The sequence below is a fragment of the Pezoporus wallicus genome, unplaced genomic scaffold (assembly GCF_028554395.1).
Source record: "Pezoporus wallicus isolate ANWC-B61680 ecotype Strahan unplaced genomic scaffold, APGP_CSIRO_Pwel_v1 contig_5231, whole genome shotgun sequence".
NCBI classification, from domain to species: domain Eukaryota; kingdom Metazoa; phylum Chordata; class Aves; order Psittaciformes; family Psittacidae; genus Pezoporus; species Pezoporus wallicus.
The window spans coordinates 1,229,664-1,249,682 of NW_026635973.1; the positions used below are offsets into that span (position 1 = coordinate 1,229,664).

The 20,019-nt window shown below is 39.1% G+C and overlaps 1 protein-coding gene across 6 annotated transcripts in view; it reads left to right on the forward strand.

Annotated features, from left to right (window-relative positions):
• Positions 1–20,019, forward strand: part of DISP1 (dispatched RND transporter family member 1) — an 87,665-nt gene that overhangs the window by 52,943 nt on the left and 14,703 nt on the right. For 3 of the 6 annotated variants that reach the window (XM_057398795.1, XM_057398794.1, XM_057398793.1), the window contains exons 2-4: positions 2,375–2,911; positions 13,237–13,302; positions 18,002–18,031. In XM_057398795.1, the coding sequence (XP_057254778.1) occupies positions 2,406–2,911; positions 13,237–13,302; positions 18,002–18,031 (602 nt within the window). In that variant the 5' untranslated portion in view covers positions 2,375–2,405. Of the gene's footprint in view, positions 1–2,374; positions 2,912–9,921; positions 9,960–13,236; positions 13,303–18,001; positions 18,032–20,019 lie in introns of those variants that run through there. The other 3 variants (XM_057398796.1, XM_057398791.1, XM_057398792.1) reach the window with 3 other exon arrangements.

Consider the following 20,019-nt stretch of genomic DNA (forward strand, 5'->3'; position numbering starts at 1 on the left):
GGTAGATATTGCATTTGTTGGGAATACTGCATTTTATCTTTGATCATATTAAATGGAGGCTGGCTGGAACAAAACTTCTAATTCCCGTATTGGTGTTCATGAGGGGCACAGATGCACTGAAGGTCCCAAGCCTCTGTGTCTGTGCTGGGATTGCCGAGCTTCTGTGTGCTTACATCTCTGTTTGGCACATGCATGCTTTGCGTGTAAATGTGTCGTTTCCTTTATAAACTGATTTGAAACAGCTACTAAACATTATGTCCTGTTATCTCAATGGCTGCATGCTGCAGATGTCCTGGGCTTAAAGCAAAAGGATGGTGCATCTGCCTTCTTGAAGTGGGTGAGGTATTTGGAGTATTATTTCCCTACCTAGTTTTCAGTTACAGTAGTAGTCTGCAGGACAGTAACTTTGAGTGTACAGCATTTTCAAGTGATATACATGTGTCAGACTAACTTAGAAACCAGAATGTAACAGCATCACTGTGCAGTCAATCCCAAATATAGAAACAAGTAGCCAGAAATTCCCTAAATGCTGCCACATGCCTCAAGAGGAGCTTTCTCTTAATGTCAGCTCTTGCTCTGTCCACTTCAGCAGGCTTTGAAGCCGCCTACAGTGCGAGAGGGGAACAGCCTATTCAAACACAGTGGTATTTCACACAGCTAACGTACCTCTTCAGACTGAAGCAAAGTTTAGCCAGCCACTTGAATTCACTCTCTGTGCTCAGCAGAGAGTCCTCCATGGGCTTGACTTGTCTGGGCCAGGGTAGGGGGTACCCAGCAGGAACGTGTGGAATTGAAGGCTGGAAAGAATACACTCGTTGAGCAGCATATTCTCCTGTTCTGAGCAGTTATCTAAATGCAAGTGATTTCCCAGGGCATCTGGCTCTGCACATGATCTAGAACAAATAGCAGAGGATTAATCTTCCTTCAGATGTGAAGGATTTAGCTATGTCTAGGAGAGATGCTGCGCGGAGGTGGGGGCTGCTGGGGGCAGCATTCCACTCTGCAAAGCACTTTCTGCTCAGAATTGGCATTCAGGTAATTAAATAGCTCAGCTAGCTGGGCAGGCTTAGCTCTCTGGGCACTCAGCAAAGGTATCGGGGAAGAAAATGAGATAGAAACTTGCTCGCTTACCTGTTTTAATCTGTATGTTGTGTCTTTCTGTGAAGTTCAGTGTCTGCAATGCAAGCCTTGCAATTTGGGCTTGGGATGATTAAATTCAGTAAGCAATTAAATTGCTTAAATTCAGTGTTAAAAAGGTAACATTAAGTTAGCCAAAGCAGTCGTAATTAACTGTCTTTTTAAAGCACGAGTTAATTTAGTCTTCTAAATAGCACATAATTAGTGTTCTTTCTCCTCTTCCCTCCCCCTGCTATGTCACTTGGGAAGTAAATTCCTATCTGAGTGTGATGTTTGACCTTTCGTGTTATTTATCAAAATAATAATCTCCAACTTATTTATTAAAACATGATTCCAATTACCAGGGGGGAAATTGACTGCTGCAAGCGCTTCAGACGAGTTCTGATTTTGAGCCAGGCTCCTCGGTCCCCCTTCCAGTGTTAATAGTTTTTCACTTACTTACATTCTGCTTGAAAAAGACAAGGCTTTGGAAGAAAATCTTTACTATCCTTTATTTACAGCACAGTGAATTTGTTAACTGCCTTTGGAATACATGTCACTCAGAAGCATGAGTTTCTCAGTCAGCCTTAGTTGAATCCCGAGTTTGTTTATTTTGAAGCTTGGGAAGAGCATGGTTGTGTTTAGTGTTTTGAGCTTCTGCTAAAGCCATAGTCCACCCTCCAGAAATTGTGACAGATGTCTGCTGGAGTGGCTTGAGTTATTTAAATGAAGTAACGCCTTCCAAAATACAAATATGTCTCATTTTCAATAGAAATTTGAGATGGGAAGGGAGGTTATTGAAACCAGCACATTAATGATTATTAAACAACCTCTGCTGTGTGGTCCTGTCTCCTGCTGGCTTTCAAAGCGCACAGGCAAATTGCAGTGCAAGGTGTGGATGGTTACACAGGTTATACCAAAATCTGTTTTCATAACTAGAGGCTGTTACTTACTCTTGTTCCCATGCATCTCAGTCACTAGTTGTTAGCTGTGACCCAGGGACTGTTAAGTGTCTATTCATTTGACTTATGCCTTGGTTTATTCACTGAGCATTTATGCAACTTCACTTTTAACTTTTTGTTAAACAAATGAAAGTTCTTCAAGACATTCCTGGCAGTGTGTGAATGACTCCTTTCTATTTCCTTGTCTTGTGGAAGGTGAAGATGAGAGAGCAGCTTTACTCACTTTAATCTGAAGTTATTTCTAAGCATCTGAAAACACCACAGCTTTGTAAACTTTGCTTTATTTGTTTCTTCAGGAGCACTGCGTACCCATTGAGAACTGGGAGCATGGCTATGAGCAACGTCAGTGACTCAGTGATTCTGAGTAATGGCAGCATCTTGTCAAACGCTACAGGCCCAGGTATTGTTGCAGCTTCTGATGGAGACGTCACGGCCCAACAGCTCCCATCCAAGGAAACACCAAGAGCAAAAGCGAGTCCAAATGGCTGCCTCCAACTTAATGGTACAATCAAGCCATCCTTTCTGCCTTTAGACAACCAAAGAACTCAGCAGATGTTATCTCAGTGCTGCCACCCTTGTCCATACCATCACTCTTTAAGTAGCCATAATAACAAGCAAGAATGTCATTCGGTGGTTGGCAGCTCTGCACCATCTCCTATGACTTCATGCTGCATGCAGCCACATACTGAGTATTCAGCATCTATTTGCCAAAAACACACCCCCATATATCAGCCTGCCTGCTGTCTTCAGCCCTCCCCATCCTTCTGCCTTCACCATCAGTGGCCTGACCATTTTCAGCATCAGCCTGTGCAGCAACATGTAGCCAGGATAAGGTAAGCAGACTGTCTTATTTGTTAGTTCTCAGAGCGGGTAAACTTTCCCAGAACTATTTCATTTTCTTACACACGCAGATGATGAACCAGATTTCTTCCCCAGTGTTTTCACAAGTTAATCTGTGCTGTATTACCAACTTTTTTCTTTTCTGGAGAAACCAGGTGAGGGAACTAGTTTTTCTGGGCCACATGAATAGTCCTGAAGTGAATCAGCTCTTTTGGGGGGTGGAGGGAGCATGTTTTTCTTCTTGGGGGTAGTCTGGAAGCTCAGTGACTCTTTTACAAGGCATACTGTACATCTATATTTGTGTGAAACAAACCAATACAGAGATAACTAAGAAAAACAAACCCAATACGGAGATAAGAAAACTCTGGCACAACTGCTATTTCTGCGTAGTCTAATCAAACCTTATACTTCCTCAAAAAGATGTGTTGAAAAACACTTCCAATAATTCTATTTATGAGGGTGTTTTTTCTTTGTCAGGTCAGCTGGTTCAGTGAGTTGTCTCCATGTCTTCTCAGTGTGTGTATCTGCTGAGCTTCAAAGTTGTGCTCAGATTGAGAAATTCTGGATTGTTCCAGGTTTTAATCCTTTCTATCCTCCACTTCATATGAACTTGCCTTTTTATCTGTTCGCTGCCTTTGGCATTCCAGTGACTGTAGTCCCGGCTATAAGGAGCAACAGTCATAATCTGCAGACAGTAGATCCTGGTCAAAAGCAGCCAGTTCAAGAGGCAATGTCTAAAAGCCAAATTCCCTGTTGCAGTAAGACACTTCTAAGCTTTTATGAAGGGTTATTTTTTCCTGAGTTGCTATTGGGCCAAACCGGACGAATTTTCATGGGGGGTAATAAAATCTACCCTTCTCCCTGTCAGCCGACATCTGCATCCTTGCCTGAAACCTTGGAGCTCTGAGTATATCTTAGTCAGTTCTAATCATTTTATCTTGATGAAATGTATGAACTAATTTTAAACTTCTGAGAGTATTAGTCTGGGACAAATATGTAATGTGGAAAAAGTCAAAGTGAATAAAGCTTTTTCCTTGAGGTGAAAGCAGATGAAAATAAGGATAATGATAAAATGTGCAAATCAGCTTCCCTCTGCCAGAAAATGGAAAAAATCTTCTCAGTTGCTGGAACTGCTTATGATCAGGCATGTTTTTTCCACCCCATACTTGTTTAAATGTTAAGTAAAGATGAAAACTCTCATATAATTTTGCATGCAAAGGTATGCAGGATGTTGAGCCGTTACAGAATCAGTCATACTTTTCAGACTGTCAGAATGGGCACACTGATTTCAGTGTTTTATTCCCTGTGCAGCAGGACTGTTAAACCTCATCTGTATTCCACAGTCTTAAGGGAGGGAACAAATATGATCCAGAATCTGGATTTCTGTGCATACTGTAGAAAAAAAGAGCAGATACGATAAAATAATGTTTTCCATAGCACTTCATAAATACAAAGACTTTGTTTGAACTGCTGTGATTGGGATCTTAAGCCAAGATGCCTTTTTTCATCTTGTACTTCCTTACCATGGTGTGCATTTGTACATAAATGTTCAGAAATTAAGTAATGATTTACGATAAATATTCATCTTACTGTTAGCAGTCAAAATGAGGATACAGTCTCGCCTTTAAAACGTGTATTTAGTTACTCAACTGTAGGCATTAGGATACTGTACATATTCCTATCAAGTGGTTACTGTTTAATTTCTGGACTTGCTTCTAGATAAGGTCATCAGTTTTCTTGGTCAGATGATACTTGCAATATGGCTCATAGGTCAGCAAATCAAACGAGTCCATCTTCTAAAAGCTGCCCAGCTTCTGGTAGCCAGTACTTGTTCTTTTAGCTCTAAATATGTATTAAATAGGAGTTGGGTCCCGTGTCATGTTGGGGAAGCTGGACTTTCAACTCCTTAAACTGGCCATGGCTGCATTAATGGACAGTGCATGCAACTGACTGTATCACTTCTGTAATCAGCATGGAACCAAAGAGATCTTTTTTTTTTCCCTCTGGATAGTATACAAGGCATGTCTAATGTAATGGTGTCCTGTTGCATTGTGAATCTAGTTTGTCATACTGAGGTGCCGCTGTCAATGAGACATGTTGGTAGATGGTAAGAGCAGGGAGTGAGTGGATGTAGCCTTGCAGGTAGATTACATACATGCTTAGGAAGAAGCAAACTGTCTCATTGGTACTTTGCAGTGCTGAAGAGAATAGGTGATAAATATGTATTAATTCTTTACATGCTTAGGTAACTTTCTATAGACAGAAGAGTAACGCTTCGGGGTGTGATATTTTTACATCGTCTTTGTTCTGCACTCTAGTTTTATTACATTTTGAGCCTATAATCTGCACAACAGCTTCTTCTTCAGATACTTTTCTTATGAGGCTAGTTGGAAATCATCCAGTTTTCTAACACGTGCATGTTTTAACAGGGTTATTTAAAATGCAGGTTCTCATACGATACATTAAGTTCAGTGTGTAATGAAACTGGATTTCATTTTGGTTATTTGTTTTTAAAAAATGCATTCAAATGTTGTTGTAAGTTTAAGGGGGGGGAAGATGTGATTAGATAAAGGGGGGTGAATGCTTTCTGCAAACTGTATCGCTAATGCTTACAGCTCTGGGCAGGTAACCAATTGTTTCAGCACGACAGGTTTTGTCAGGTTTTGAAGCCCAAGGCTTAACGTTTTTCAGTGACCTAATATTAAAGGAATGTGGCTCTGGTATATCATTGCAGATTGGAGCATATAAAGAAGACAGATTGAAATAATGCCACACTTGTCCTGTCCTCTTAAAGCTGACTGGATCTGGAATTTTGCAATGTGTTCAGCTTTGAAGTTTAAACTAAATTACATGCAACTGTCATCCCCACACCATAACTTGAATGTCTGGGCAGCTGGTACCTTTTTGAGATGGGTGAAAAGGGCTTTGTAGCACAGAAGAAAATATTTGCAATGGTCGGTGGTTTACAAAGGGATTGTGGCAAGAAATTCTATTGTAAAAGTAGGTAAAATACCTCAGCTGTTGGTTGTAATGATTCTGACGTAGATTCATCTGTAGATGATTTTGTAAAGCTGGAAGATCTTGAGCCAAGTTCTCTCTATTTGTGCACGTATTTAAGATGTGGTTCATTCAGCCATATTCATACCTCTTTTTTTAGTGGGCATAATATCTTGACCACACAAATACTCCTTGAGAAATTCCAGCTGTCTCCCCATATCAGGATGTGATTGTCCAGGGAATTGATTTGCTCTCTTACAACAGTTTCTAAACTTACCTGTTTGGAGCATGGCATGATTAGTTTTTCTTTTCAGGTACTATTGGAAGATTATTTTTCCACCCTGACCCTTTGGAGGACTCATGCTGAAGTAACCTTTTTTGTCTGAATGCATACTGAATGTATGTCTAGAAAACTGCAAGGCTTAGAGGCACTGGAAGATGGGTAGTTTTTGCCCCTGCTTTCCTGCCTTCTGCTTCTATAGACATTTCTGCAGGTAGACAGCAGAAATGAGAAAGGAGAACCAAGTATGACTGTTAGTCTGAAGAAATGGAAGAAGAATGAAGACTGATGCTTGACAACTGGAAACACCAAGCTAGGAGTCACTAGGGAAGAGTGAAACTGTGCAGCCCACCAGCATGTTTAGTGGGATGAAAGGAGGATAAAACAAGTAATGAAGGGCTGCATATTTTAGCAGAACTGAATGCTGCAGTAAAGAAATGTAAAACCAGAAAACTCTTAAAATCATTCCTGGTATTTTTCAAAATCTGTTCTTTGTATAGACATGTATGCATGTAAATAGTGCATTGTGCATAATAACGTAAGTGCATTCAGAAGAGGAAGAATGTGCAGAGGTTTTTTAGTAAGTCATCTCAGGGTTGTGGAAAGCATGGGGTAACAGTGCTGTGCATAGCTTATTGTCTCTGGTACCAAATTGAACTGCTTCCCTCAGACTTGTATGTGAAATGGAAAACACCAGTTAAAAGCTACTTGTGTCCTTACTAATCTTGGTGCCAGCTCTTTTGGGATCTCTCTTTGGTGATACAATTTAGACCGATGGACTCGGAGACAAAAGGTAGGGGAGAAAGAGGTCAGGGAGCTGTGAAAGAACTGATGGATGCTGCTGCTGAAAAGGAAGCTGCTCTAAACTGCCAGTGCCTGTAGTACTTGTGCTGCTGCAATATCAAACCAGTAAATTCATACAAATACTCTTTGCTCAGAGGAGAGCTGCTCTATATCACCTACCATTATTTACATTTCAAGACTGTGCTGTTAATGCTTTTAGCTGAAGCAGATAAGTAAAAACAACTGTTCTGAAAAGTATTGGAATGATCCTTTGGTAAAAAGTACAGAACAAAAGGACATGTGGGATAGAATAATCTCACCATGATCATGCAGTCATCTCAAACTAGAACATGGAAATACAATCAGTTTAAAGCCTCACAGAACCATTGGCTTGACATATATTTAAGATATATGTGAATTGTTCCCTGTCCCCCACCTGCCTCGTTTGGAAGTTTTATGTCCTAAAGCTTTGATAGTTTGAATTGCTGGATTCAAAGATTTTGCTTGCTAGACTAATTTCGGTTCTAAGCAAGGCAAAACCCCTACTGCTGTAGAGTCTGGTAAAGCATTAATATGTCCAGACTTACTGTGCATCTTCCTTTCAGTTAGATTTAAGCCTTCTTTTGAACTGTTTTGGCATTTCAGATTTATCTGCTGGTTCTGGGATTCTGAGTTCTGCTGTATCTCAGAGAGAGTTCTGTGCTGCACACTGTTTAAACAGCATTGCAGATAGACTTGAATGCTTACACTTTAATTAATACTTTAAAAAGCAGATCTTCAGAAATTAAAAGCTGTGAAGTGAGGGCAGCGTTATTGCTGCCTCTTACATTATAGACGCCTCTTTATATTTTCCTTCTAGTTACTTGGCATAAAGATTAGAACCAGTAAGAAAGAAAAAGCTCTTGTTTTTTTCAAAAAGCAAGGGAATGTTTGCCAAATACCAATCCTAATAACAAGACTTTGTTATGAAACAGCTCCCTGCTTGATTCCAGGAAAAGGATAACTGTTATCTAGTACATTCTGCATGGCTTGCAGAGCTGATTATACATATACACGTGTATGTAATATTTTCAGATACTCTCATTTCAGCAACATTAGCTCCACAAGAACTATGTAGAGTTTTTGAACAAAGCAGTTCCCACCTGTCTCAATATTTTCTTTTGAAAGTTGTTAGCTTCTTCTATGTTTGATGCATTAAAAGATACTTTGGGTTTTATATGAAATGTGTGCTAACGTCCTTTGTACGAAACACGTGCATATACTGTGCTATAAATGAGGAAGAGACTTGCTCCTTCCTCTAGGAAGATTAAAAGTAGGTATCTTTAAAAACCAAACTGCTTAGGTCAGATTTTTGAAGGTTGTTTCTAAAACTTTGTATCAACCTTGAGCCACTAGAAGGCAAAAGCTGTTACTGTGGTGTCAAGGCTGGTTCAGATGATCCCGGAGGTCCCTTCCAACTTGATATTCTATGATTCAGTGTTCAGAATATTGCAGATATCTTGATTCGTGCTGTAGGTCCGGAGTTCCTCCATGTTGGTAATTTGTATGGAAACAATACAAATTCCGGCTCTATTCTCATTTAAGCTATATATTCCTTGCTAAAATAGGAATTCTTTAGCCAATAGCTTCCCAAAATGGCGAGGCTGGAAGCAGAAAGTTATCACAATCTACATGGTCCCTTTTGTGTCACAACATTAACAGCCCAGTGTCATACTTGGGGATTTTGATGTAGTTAAGAAAAGGAAAGGGAATGTGTAACATTCTCATGCGTCCTTCTCAATCTGAGTCCAAATGTGGGATTCTCTGTTGCACAGATGTGGAGGAAGAGCTCTCCCCATGACCAAACAAATGAACTGGTTCTTTTGTTTCCTGGAAATAATTCTTCATGGCAGTCAGTAATTAGAGCTGTGCTTTCTCAGTTTTAGTCATCTTGCTTACTTTTTACTTCTAGTCTTCTGTTATCCCTCAGTGTGATACCTTTAGCATTTTCTTCTGGTTTTATTAAATCATTTACTCTTCCCATGGTAATTATTGTGCATTGTTTGCTGTGCAAACACCACAGTGCACTTTCCATTAGTCTTGCACAGAGCTGAAAGTAAAGGGGCTGACGTGCAGAGACCAGAATACAAATAAAAAATGCTATTTATAATTCTGTGGCTGACCAAATTAAAAATAATGTGCCTAGCAAAATATTAAGTGCACTTAAACCCAACCTCAGTTACTAGGCAGTCCAGGGGATCTTTGCAGGCTTTTAATTGTTCTCATTAAGCATTAATAGTTGTCTAGACTTCAGATTGCTTTGAAGCAAGCAGTTTTGCAATATAAAAAAAGGGACTTGGAAGGTTCCTGCTCTGGTCTGAGTGTGGCTGAGTACCAGCCTGGCCCTCTTTTGACCTTTAGTCTCTGCCGCTTACAAAGTCCAGGTTCTGTGTGTGCTTGAAGATGGATTTCCCATGCCCTGTATCCCTCACCTTTCCTTGAACAACAGAAGAGCTACTACTTAACTACAATCTGCCAGGCCTTTGAAGTACAGTCTTCAGAAGGGCTAAAGCTGATAATGTGAGGGAAGTGGTGAAACATCGTCCTTTCTTTTGTACTTAAATTGACTGGAAAACCAGCATGGGCTGTGTTCCTTCTTGAAAAGGTCTGATCTGTGTGAGGTTTGAGATGACTTAAAACTGAGCATTTATATGCATGTATTTGTCAACCCGCCCCCCATACAACAGCCGAAAGGATGGCAGCTTGTTTGAGTGTTTTGCCCATGAGTAGTTTTTCTCTTGCACTTTTAATAGTAGGTCGTGATAAGGTTCAAATGCGAAACAAGACAACACTAGAGAAGAAAGATCAAATGTCTGAACTAAATGTTGCCAGTGACCTTTTTCAGCACTCGTAGATGGGGTTTGAAATATGAAAAGTTTCCAGTCTTCCTTTTGATGGGGGAAAAGTGCAGAGTGAGGGATGTCAACTTTGGAAAGCTCTTTGTAAGTTACTGTCGTTATCTCTGTCTCTAGCTCCTTCCAAAATCACTCATCCTTCCTTTCTGATATTTCAATGTTGTTTTCATCTCCTAGTAAGTAATAATTGATGCGCAAACCAAAACAAACCCTAAATACAAAGCAAGAGGGAAATAACAGAGAGTGCCTGAGCAATTTGGTATTAATTTTGCTGCACTAAGGTTGCTGTGAGATTTCTGCCCTGGATATCTGCTGAGTAAAGAAGTCTCTTAAAGACTTGACTATCAATGAAAACAGAAATGAGATGGTGCCACTAACAGTACAGGTGAGGGGAGTTACAGGTAAAAATCCTGGTCATATTTCAGAAGGCTTGGTCTGTCCATTTGGAAATTAGGTTTTGTTTTTTAATAAAATGATGAAGAGCTGAATGTACTGGACTAGAAAAGCTCTCATGCATCACTGCTTCAGCTTTTCCAGTACTTTCAGTGATATTAATGGGATACCTTTCCACAAAATTCTTGCACTACATTTGCAGTTTTTAGGGTGTTCATTCAGTCAAATGGATGAACTTTGGTTAATGGTTTTGATTTTATTAAATCTGTTTAATGGTCTGTTTAATCTTACAGTGCCTGTTTAGCTACAGCTACAGCACTGAAAAGCTTGAAATGTTCAGTAAATATTCCCCTTTTTGTTTGCTTACTGAGCAAACACAACAAATTTAATCTGAGAGGTATAGAGGGTGATGTTGCATTATATATGTAGTTTTTCATCAGTGTCAGCATAAACTAGAGAACCTTCTTTGTACAGCTGCTGACTAAATCCTTTTAAATCTTCTAATTATGTTGAATATACACTTGGTTTATATAATTTAAAAAATTATGGCATTCTAAATGACTACATTCACAGACATTGGAACAGCGGCTCAACACCAAAAGATATGTTTGAAGTGAAACACTTTGATGAATTTAGAACAAAATTGCTTAAGTAACTGTACTTTCATTTGCTGTAAGAGTTTAAATATGTAAAAAGATAAAAACTAGTGTTTGTCCCCATAGTCAGGAGAATAATATGGAGCAATTGGAAGGGCTTGTAGTCTAGCTTCAAGAAAAGGCCTCGAGTTAAAGGAGGTTTTCTGAGAGCAAAAATGAACCCCCTGGTGACTTACATTCACAAATTCTTACATCTGCACAGGAAGGAAGACTGAAGCATGTACCACTTGAATTGTGGTGTATGACAGTCTGAAGTATCCCTAGTCCAGAGTAAAACTTACATATGCTTAATGTCAATCATTAATGCCTCTAAAAGCGTGGATTTCAGCCTCTGTGGAGAAATACCTTGATAGAAATAGGCACTTTCGTACATCTCTTTCATTCTGTTTAGTATCGTGGGATGGAGGTTTTCTGGTGTGTATGTTGTGATTTCTTGGGTCATGTTAATTTCCTATCTGTCAGAGAAATACAAGATGTGACCATGACCTTGTGTTGCTCCATTCAACTGGGAAGTGTAATAAAACAGCTTTGAAATAAAATATTTCTAAGGAAAGAACTTTCTGCTAATAAAAATGCTGAAAACTTCTCTAGTCATCATTTAAATCCCAGAACATATTTATTAATTTCACTGTAGTTACCAAGAAAAGAAAAAAGCCTGATAGTTTTAGGCTTGTAAAGGATCTTGAAATAATATTAGTCTGCTCCAAATTAGCTGTTGGCTTGTTTTCAAGTAATGATTCATGGTGGTATTTTACTAACCCTCTTTTATTGTCTTGAATAGTTCAGAACTTTTGTTTAACTTGCCAAGCAGTGCTATAAGTGGTCCTGCCCTTAGTACTTCAGAACTTAAAGGAATATATATATATATTTTGCTTCAATTAAGCCTTTTGAAGAAGGATGCACTTTATATTATGTATAAACTTTGTCATTTAAAGCTGGGACAATCCAATTTCAGTGTGTGTGATGGCAGTTTTCTTATTTGACAGTTTGACAACTGTGTTTAAAGTGGCTACACTCATTGGAGAAAAGGTTAGGGAAAGAAGAATGCAAGAAAATTAGGGTGTATGTTACTTGGCTTCTACATACACTGTCAATACTTCCTACCAAGTAGATGATTTACTTCCCCTTCAAGACAAGTGAACCAAGTAGGTGCTCTTGAGAAAAAGAGCTTTCCTCGTAGTTAATAATATTTAGGCAGTTGTTGATGATGAGAGAGAAGGCATTAGGAGTCGGTATTGGGAAAATTGTTTCCTAGGGTACCTTAAGCTGAAGACTTGGCAAGTAAATCCTGGGCTCCTGCATGTAAACCATCCATATGGAGCAGTGAGGAAAAGAAGAGGTGGGGAAAAAAAACAACAAATTCTGAAGATGTTTATAGGAGCATTTCAATTTCATCATCCATATAGTATATATTTACAGAAGTTTTAATTTTAGCATATAGTGAATTATACTGGGATGGAAAATACTATTTCAGTTGGAAAGGACCTATTGTGTAGTCAAACTGCCTTATCAATCTGGGGTTGACCAAGTTGAAGCATGTTAAGGGTATTGTCCAGTTACCTCTTGAATGCTGACAGGTTTAGGGCATCAACCTGCTTTCTAAGAAACCTGTTCCAGTGTTTGACCACTCTCTCAGAAAAGAAATGCTTACTAACGTCCAGTCTAAACCTCCTGTGGCACAGCTTTAAACCGTTCCTACGTGTCCTGTCACTGGATACTAGTGAGAGAGCTCAGCGCCTTCCTTTCCACTTACGCTTCTGAGCTGTAGAGAGCAGTGAGATCACACCTTGGCCTCTGTCTCCAAACTAAATTGGGGGTTGGAACTATGTGATCTTTAAGGTCCCTTCCAACCCAAACCGTTCTGTGACTGTACAAAACTAGACAAGCCCCAAATCCTTAGCTGCTTTTCATGGACTTTCCTTCCAGCCCTGATACTAAATTTATCAAAATAACTTCCAAATGAAAATACCTGTGTATAGGATGTCAATATGATTGCATTCACCTTTTCTGTTGACTTGATGGAAACATATTATCCTGTTGTATGCTGGCACAAGCCAGAAGTCTGTCACTGGGAGATTTGAAGACTATCTCTTTTAATATTGATTTCAGAGCAGAAAGTAAGTGAGCAAGACCTTGGCTTAGTTGAGTATATAGTTTGCCACTGGTGCTTAAGGACTCTGGTTTTACCCAGTGTGCATGCTGTAGGTCAGTAAAGCATATACTTTCGCAGTAAATTTAAATCAGATAGAGCAAGAATCACTTGGACAATGATTTTATTATTGTTAACAACTTCCTTACAATTGTTTTCCTTGCAGAAAGGCAATGTTATTTGCTCATACTTGCTGTGATCATAGAGCAGATCCTCAGGTGGAACTGAACAGGTAGGTAAGAATACAAGAAAAGCAGATAAGAACCTTTCTAAAGCTTGATATCTCAACTATAAAAATGTGCATTGACATCTGTAATATATACATATCAATTTTTAATTTTTGATCTTTCCGCTACAAAGACTTTCATTTTGTTTAATTTTATGCCAAACAATAGTCTTAGCAGAAATAATTCCTAAATATAAGATTAAGCAAAGCTGCAACATTGAGATTTCACGCTTTGTAATGGGATGAAATAGCAGTTAGTCCCAGTTTATCTAACCCTGATAATCTAGAGGTAAAAAATTCCTTTTGGATTGTTCCCTAACATTTTAAGTGGGAGAGAACAAGAAAATGCTTTACATTTTCCTTGCTTTCAATAAAACCTTAAAAAAAGGCAACTTACGAAATTGAATTCTCTGTCATCTTTACAACATCCTTCTGCTGTAGGTTGTCTGATTCTTTAAAGATGTAAATAAATAAAGCTGAGTGCAGAAAACTAGAATAAACACTATGTTCAAAAACATCTAGAGAGCTCCTGATTAGAATCAAGGAAAACTACACATAGCAAAAAAAAAAAAGAAGTTGGGAGGCTTGTAAAAGGTTTTTTGCAACTTAATCTGTTGGATTTGTCTGAGTGATTGCAGTGATTGTTAAAACGATAAAGTACATAGGTGTTAAATCTGATATAGCAGCAAAAGCTGGCTTGATATTTGAGAGCAATTCAGACTGTTCTTATGGGTCAGTGACATTCTGAAAACATGAGAATTTTCCTCCTACAGGGATTTAGTTTGTATTGTATGTTCTAATGGAAGATGTACAGTATGATGCGTATCCCATTCTATGCTGCAGGGATTTGGCTTACCCTTGAGTGTTATAATGACAAAAAGCTATGTTTTATCGCTTCTTGTAACCAGATCCACCAACAAAGGGAATAGTTTCCCTCTGGCAAAGTAAAGCATTGAGGTCAAACACCTCATAATCCTTCAACAGGGGAGTCTTTATATTGATTCCCCCCTTCCCCAATAAGTACAGTATTTATTGTAACTTAACATTTTTTACTCCAGTGAATAAGTGAAAAGTAAGAGTGCAAAATAAGGTTTTCTGCTATATTATTTTTGTATCAGTGTGTTTAGACACCTGTGGTATCCACAGTGCTTCAAAAAAGAAGATACAGTCTATGTCCTAAAAAGTAAACTATTTCACAAATAGGCTCTGTGTTTTTATGGCTGTAATGTTACTGGTATCAAGAGAAATAATACATCCCTCTTATTAATATCTGCATGAGGAAAGTAGAATTAAGATCATACACAACTGTCAAGTGTTTGTCTGTGCTGCCAGAAACTAAAGGTGTTACAGGTCTACTGCAGTGTCTACAGTTCTCATTTACTCCATCCCCAGTTTTGCTGGAGCAGTTGTCATGATTGCTTCTGCTGCTGCTTTATCTGCAGTACTGTTAGCGATTGCTTTACAGCCCCATGACAACTACTTTGTGATAAATAGCTGTGAGAAATACATTGATTTTCAGGTTTTGTGCAGCTCAGTGCCAAATGCAGTTAGTTTTCTCTGAATGATTGTTTGGAAATTGGGCTTTTCCTACTCAAGTTTCTGTCACCATTTGCATGCTACACTCGCACCTGGGTTTGAGCCCTGCAGTTCTAGTTGGTTTCACTGTTCATGTTCTAATGTCAGTGAGCCTGTATCTCAACTGGATTTGCGAAGGGATGGTGTTTATCAGCAGCATGTTTTCATCTGACACCAGTTCCTGCAAGAAAGTAGGGAACATGGTTGCAAAGGGTTGTGCATGTCTTTTTGAGAATCTTGTGGTCCAGTCACCTGGAGGTTCATAATAAACTGCTTGGTGACACCAACAGTATGAGGAAGAGCAGCACTTCCTCAATGAGTGCTGGTTCCAGCTGGGAGATGGCACCTTTCAGGAGGAGCACCTGTAATGACAGTGTCAGATTTATCTGTGGTGCTGTTAGTTATTTCCTTACACCTTAGAACAGGGCACAACAGTCCCAGGCAGTGCCTCTGTGCTGCCCTGTGTCAGGGCAGTAACCCCAGAGGCTGTAATTTTAGTCCAAAGTTCAACAGGTTTGTTGTTCCTCCAGGGAAAATGACAGGAAAAGTACTTCTACATCCGAGCTCCACTCTCTACATCTGCATGCTGTGAAATATAGAAATTAATTCCATATAAGTAGCACGAAGTAAATGAGAAATCAAACTTTTAGCCAGGGCAATATAAGGAGTTACAATAGGAATTCATCATGTTTTAGGAAGGTATTCTTTGGATAAGTTAGTACAAATGTTTTGGAGTGCATTTTTAACAGACTTAAAAAAGAAGTTACTATTGGTGTAGGCAGGAATATTCCTATTCAAAATCATATTGGTATCTCTTTCAACCTTTCAGGTTATTGGTATCTGCTAGCACAGGTAGAGAAATCTTCAAAATATGCTTCAAAACATGGCCTGTTCTCCTAATTTCCTGTTTCATGGCTACCTTCTGCAGGGTTTCTTGCACCTGCTGAGGAAGCAGCTAGCATTTATTCCTTGTAGTGTGAGGTGAAGAGGGATACTTGCCCTTCTCACAAATGACATTTGTGAAGAAAGACTGCAAAAGAGTGTCTTGGAATATGTGCTATAACTCATATTGTTCTCTGACACATTCAGCTTTGTATTCCCCTGAAATGCATTAGGTTAATGAAACAAATACACTGCAAAAGCAGTAAGCCATCCACAATTTTTATCATTAACTGTTAAATTCATTTGGAATGATCCCATGCTGAGGAACACATTTGTGAAACATGGCTTCGTGCCATGTTAATGTCCAGGTGATGTGAAGGTTGTAAAACTTGCTTTCAACTCCCTTGTTACACCCATGCCAATCTATTTACTCTCATGAGAAAACTCATTCAGTGCTGTAACTGAAAGGAAACTTTGGCTTCATTGAGAACCTAAAGCCAGGATGTGGCCGAATGGCCACAGCGTGTTCCCTCAGGAAGCCAGAGCACTAGTCATCATCTTTCTCAGGCTGAAAAATATGTAAAGCAATAGGAATGTTTTGTATGTGTGAACTGCCTCTATTCAAGTTGGTATTTACACAAAGGCGCAAATGTTTTCTGTTACCTCGTTCAAAATACTGGTAGAAATGCTGAGGTTATAAGTGCTTATTTAGGCTGGAGTGGTGGGTATTAAAGCTGTCGTAGTCCAGTCCAAACCAGTGCCCCGGACCATCCTCCTGGTACTGTTATTTCCTACAGTAAACTTTCAGGTGTTATAACAACACTTTGTAAAAACACCACTTTTCCTTTTCGCCGTGTTGTATAGAAAGATGCTGGACAACCAGGTACGTGTAGAGAAACGTCTGGGGTTTTTGACCAATCTGTTTCTCTTTTCTTTATGTGGTTCCTAATGGTACAATGCTCAGTCTAAAGTCTGCCATTACGAAAGGATGGGATAAAGCAAAGAATCTGTTGAATAGGCGCTGAGACTTGCAGTAAATGGCGGGAGAATAGAGCCTGTCCTTTTCTTCCCCCTTCCTTTCTCCCCCCTTGGAGCATAGATTAGATTTTAATCAGTGACTGTAATTTATGTAATAACTTGGTTGTGCTAGTCCCATCACAAGCAACTGTGATTGTCACTTTCCGCTATCAAACTTGTGAGAACGAAGCATGGAGGTAATTTAATACACAGATCAACTTGGCTTTTGTCCCAGCAAAATAATGGAATTCACCATTTCTTTCTCATGAAAACTGATGAGGATGGTTTTTATTTCTCGTCTAGACTTTTTTGGAGTGATGTTATTAAAACTGGCTACAAGAAAGTGTAATACTTCAAAAATTAGATACAGCAGCATTAATTAAGTGGGAAAGATCCGGTTTTACCATGCATTTCTGTATTTTAGAGCATAACTAAAGAACTGGGGGGGGGGCATAGTTTTTAGGGATAACTTTTTCCTATTGACCAGTATAATAGAGTCGTCACAACAGCTGCAAGGGATTGGTTACACTGCTGGAATTCAGCTGGGTGTACAGAGGGGTTTTTAATGCATGCTTTGCGAAACAAAACAGTTTGATAGCAGGTGTGACCTTTAACCCTCCCGAACTTTGAAGAACTTAATCATCGTCGTTTGTTCAGCACTGAATATATTTTGCAGGTGGAGGAAGCAGAGGGAAATGTAGTTTGGGTTTGATGGGAAAAAGGGGAGGATGGGGAATGGTTGTGTTTGGTATTTTTACCCCTTTCGGGTAATCCAGATTAGTCAAAGTTAACTTTAGATAGTTCTATGTAAACTAGGTTTTACACTGCGCTGAGAAGATTTGTTTTGTCACGTAGTTGCAGTGGCATAATGGAAAGACAGTAAAGCTTGAAGAGATTTAAAGCCCATTTACTAAGATTTTTGCATGCAGAAGGGGCTGTGAGAGCTGTGGAAACAGTGAATATCCAAGAGGATACATTAAGAAGGCACCTGCATTGTCCCCACAACTTTATTGATCACCTATTAGTCCTTCCCAACAACTGTTTGTCTTGCCAGCTTTTTGAGGACAAAGGCTAAGTTGAATATGAGTGTATGCCGTTTAAAATAATTCACATGTTAGAGTATCTGGTTTTTATCATCCATTTGCTTATCCATGTGTGGGAAGAATTAACTTGGCATGTGCATGTATATTTCATGCATTTTCAATTACTCTCTTTTTTTTCCTCCTTCCAGGCCAGCCAGACCATTCAAGTTACCAAAAAGGTGAGGTCTAATACTGTCACATGTGAGGGGTTTGGAATTATGAAGGCAGTAAATGAGCTGATAGCAAAGCTGTTACTCCACACACGGTGCAAGAGTAAGGAATATTCAAGGAAAATAGTAGGCAATCAAAATAAAGCAGTTTTAAAAAGAGGAATGTATTTCGTTATGCAGTGGGTAATGGATTTCTGAAACTGCCACAGGAGATAGTGGAGGCAGATAGCATCAGCAAGTTCAAGCAACATTTAGAAGACTTGATCTGCAGTGGGGTCCCTAAATAAACACTGAAAGAAGGAGCCAGGGACGACAAGCACTTTTAACATCCCTAAGCACACATCTGTGACTCCTGGGGGAGCAGGAAGGGGATAGGACCATAGGAGGTCGCCAAAGAGACTACATGTCTCCGTAAAATCCTGTCCATACTGTGACAGGATTTTAAAATCTCTGCTGATTTCAGTGTTCCTTGTTTTCAAATAGTTTACAACATTTTTAATCACAATCTACTGTTCTCTGTGTGCATGTACACTTTCTGCACAAGCGTAAAAGCTCTGTGACTCAGAACCTTTCTGATTAGGGGTTATTCTGAGAAGCAGCTTGGCTGTGTCATCAGTAATGATAAAACAACCTGACAGAAAAGGTCAGAAGATTTCATTGTAATGATCTTTCCTCTTTCCTAAAGCCAGAAACCCCATGCAGTCATGAGCAGTGACTTTGACTGTATATGCTCTGAAGAATGGCAGAGTCATACAAAACAGAGCAACTTAGCTGAAGCTGTTAGTGCATCAGTAATAGTAACCAATAGGAAACCATTTCAAGTGAAAATACATTAGAAACATAATCCACCTTTAGGATTTGCTTTCAGTAAGGAGCAGGCCTGTTTGTTAAATACCTGTTTTGAGTTACATAAATCTGTTTGTTAATATGAATTCAGTCATACAAATAGCTGTAGATCATAGCAATCACTTCACAATATACAGTATGTTTCTGTCTCTGTGTGACACTGGGTAGTGGTTTAACCTGAATATTTCTGCATGTAAGTACTGAATTGGAAAGCTTAACACTGTCCACCTGTTATACTGTTCCTTCCTGGGAAGGAAAAGCAAACAGTATCTTTTTTTTACCTTCTCCTTTTGAAGATGGTATCTGAGGTCTTAGATCACCCTGGGGCAAATTGCTTGAAACTGGTCTTTTAGTGGTGCTAAATGGGTGAGATAACTATAGATTGAATTACTTACTATATCTCCTAAGCATTTTTAATTGTTTAAAACATGAAAAAAGAAAAAAAAACCCAAACCAAACCATTTTTAGGTGTGTGAAAAACACCAGGAGGAAAGAAATGAGTGAAAACTATGTGCATTTTCATGGTACAAGGCAGCTTGAAATAGTGTTACTATAATATTATAACAACTGTGTTGAAAGCAATGAAATGGAATAAAAGAGCTTTCAGTCAGTGTCACAGTTATTGAGAATTCATTATTCAGTTTGGAGGAAAAAAGGAAAATAATGTGTTCATGTAGCTGCATGTCCAGTTTATTACCCAACTGTAGTTTTAATTAGGCACCAAAAAGCAGGAGGTGTTATCCTGATTTAGGAAAGTGCTTAGCACTAAGGATGCCCTTTTTGAATGTGATTCCTTGTCTGAGGAAGTGATTTAAGCATTTTTCTTTGGACTCAGACATTTTCAGGCAAGTGGTCATTTACACAGAACCTGAGTCAGGGCAGTGGCTTACTTTTCACAGAAAATAAAAAGTAACTAAACTCATTTTATAGCTTTTTACCGGGTGAAAAATCATTGCCATCTGTTTTGCCGCTTACAGTGGGTTGGGATCAGGGCTGGCTGTAGGCAACTTGGTTCGAGCCAGAGCCCTCAGCAGCATCAAATGATGCTCAGACAAATGACATTAAAATGTGCCATGTTTGCTCTTTTTTCGGTGATCTAGCCCAGGTCAGCTTTGCAGTATGTGATACAAGAAATAGGACAAGTGTGCAGG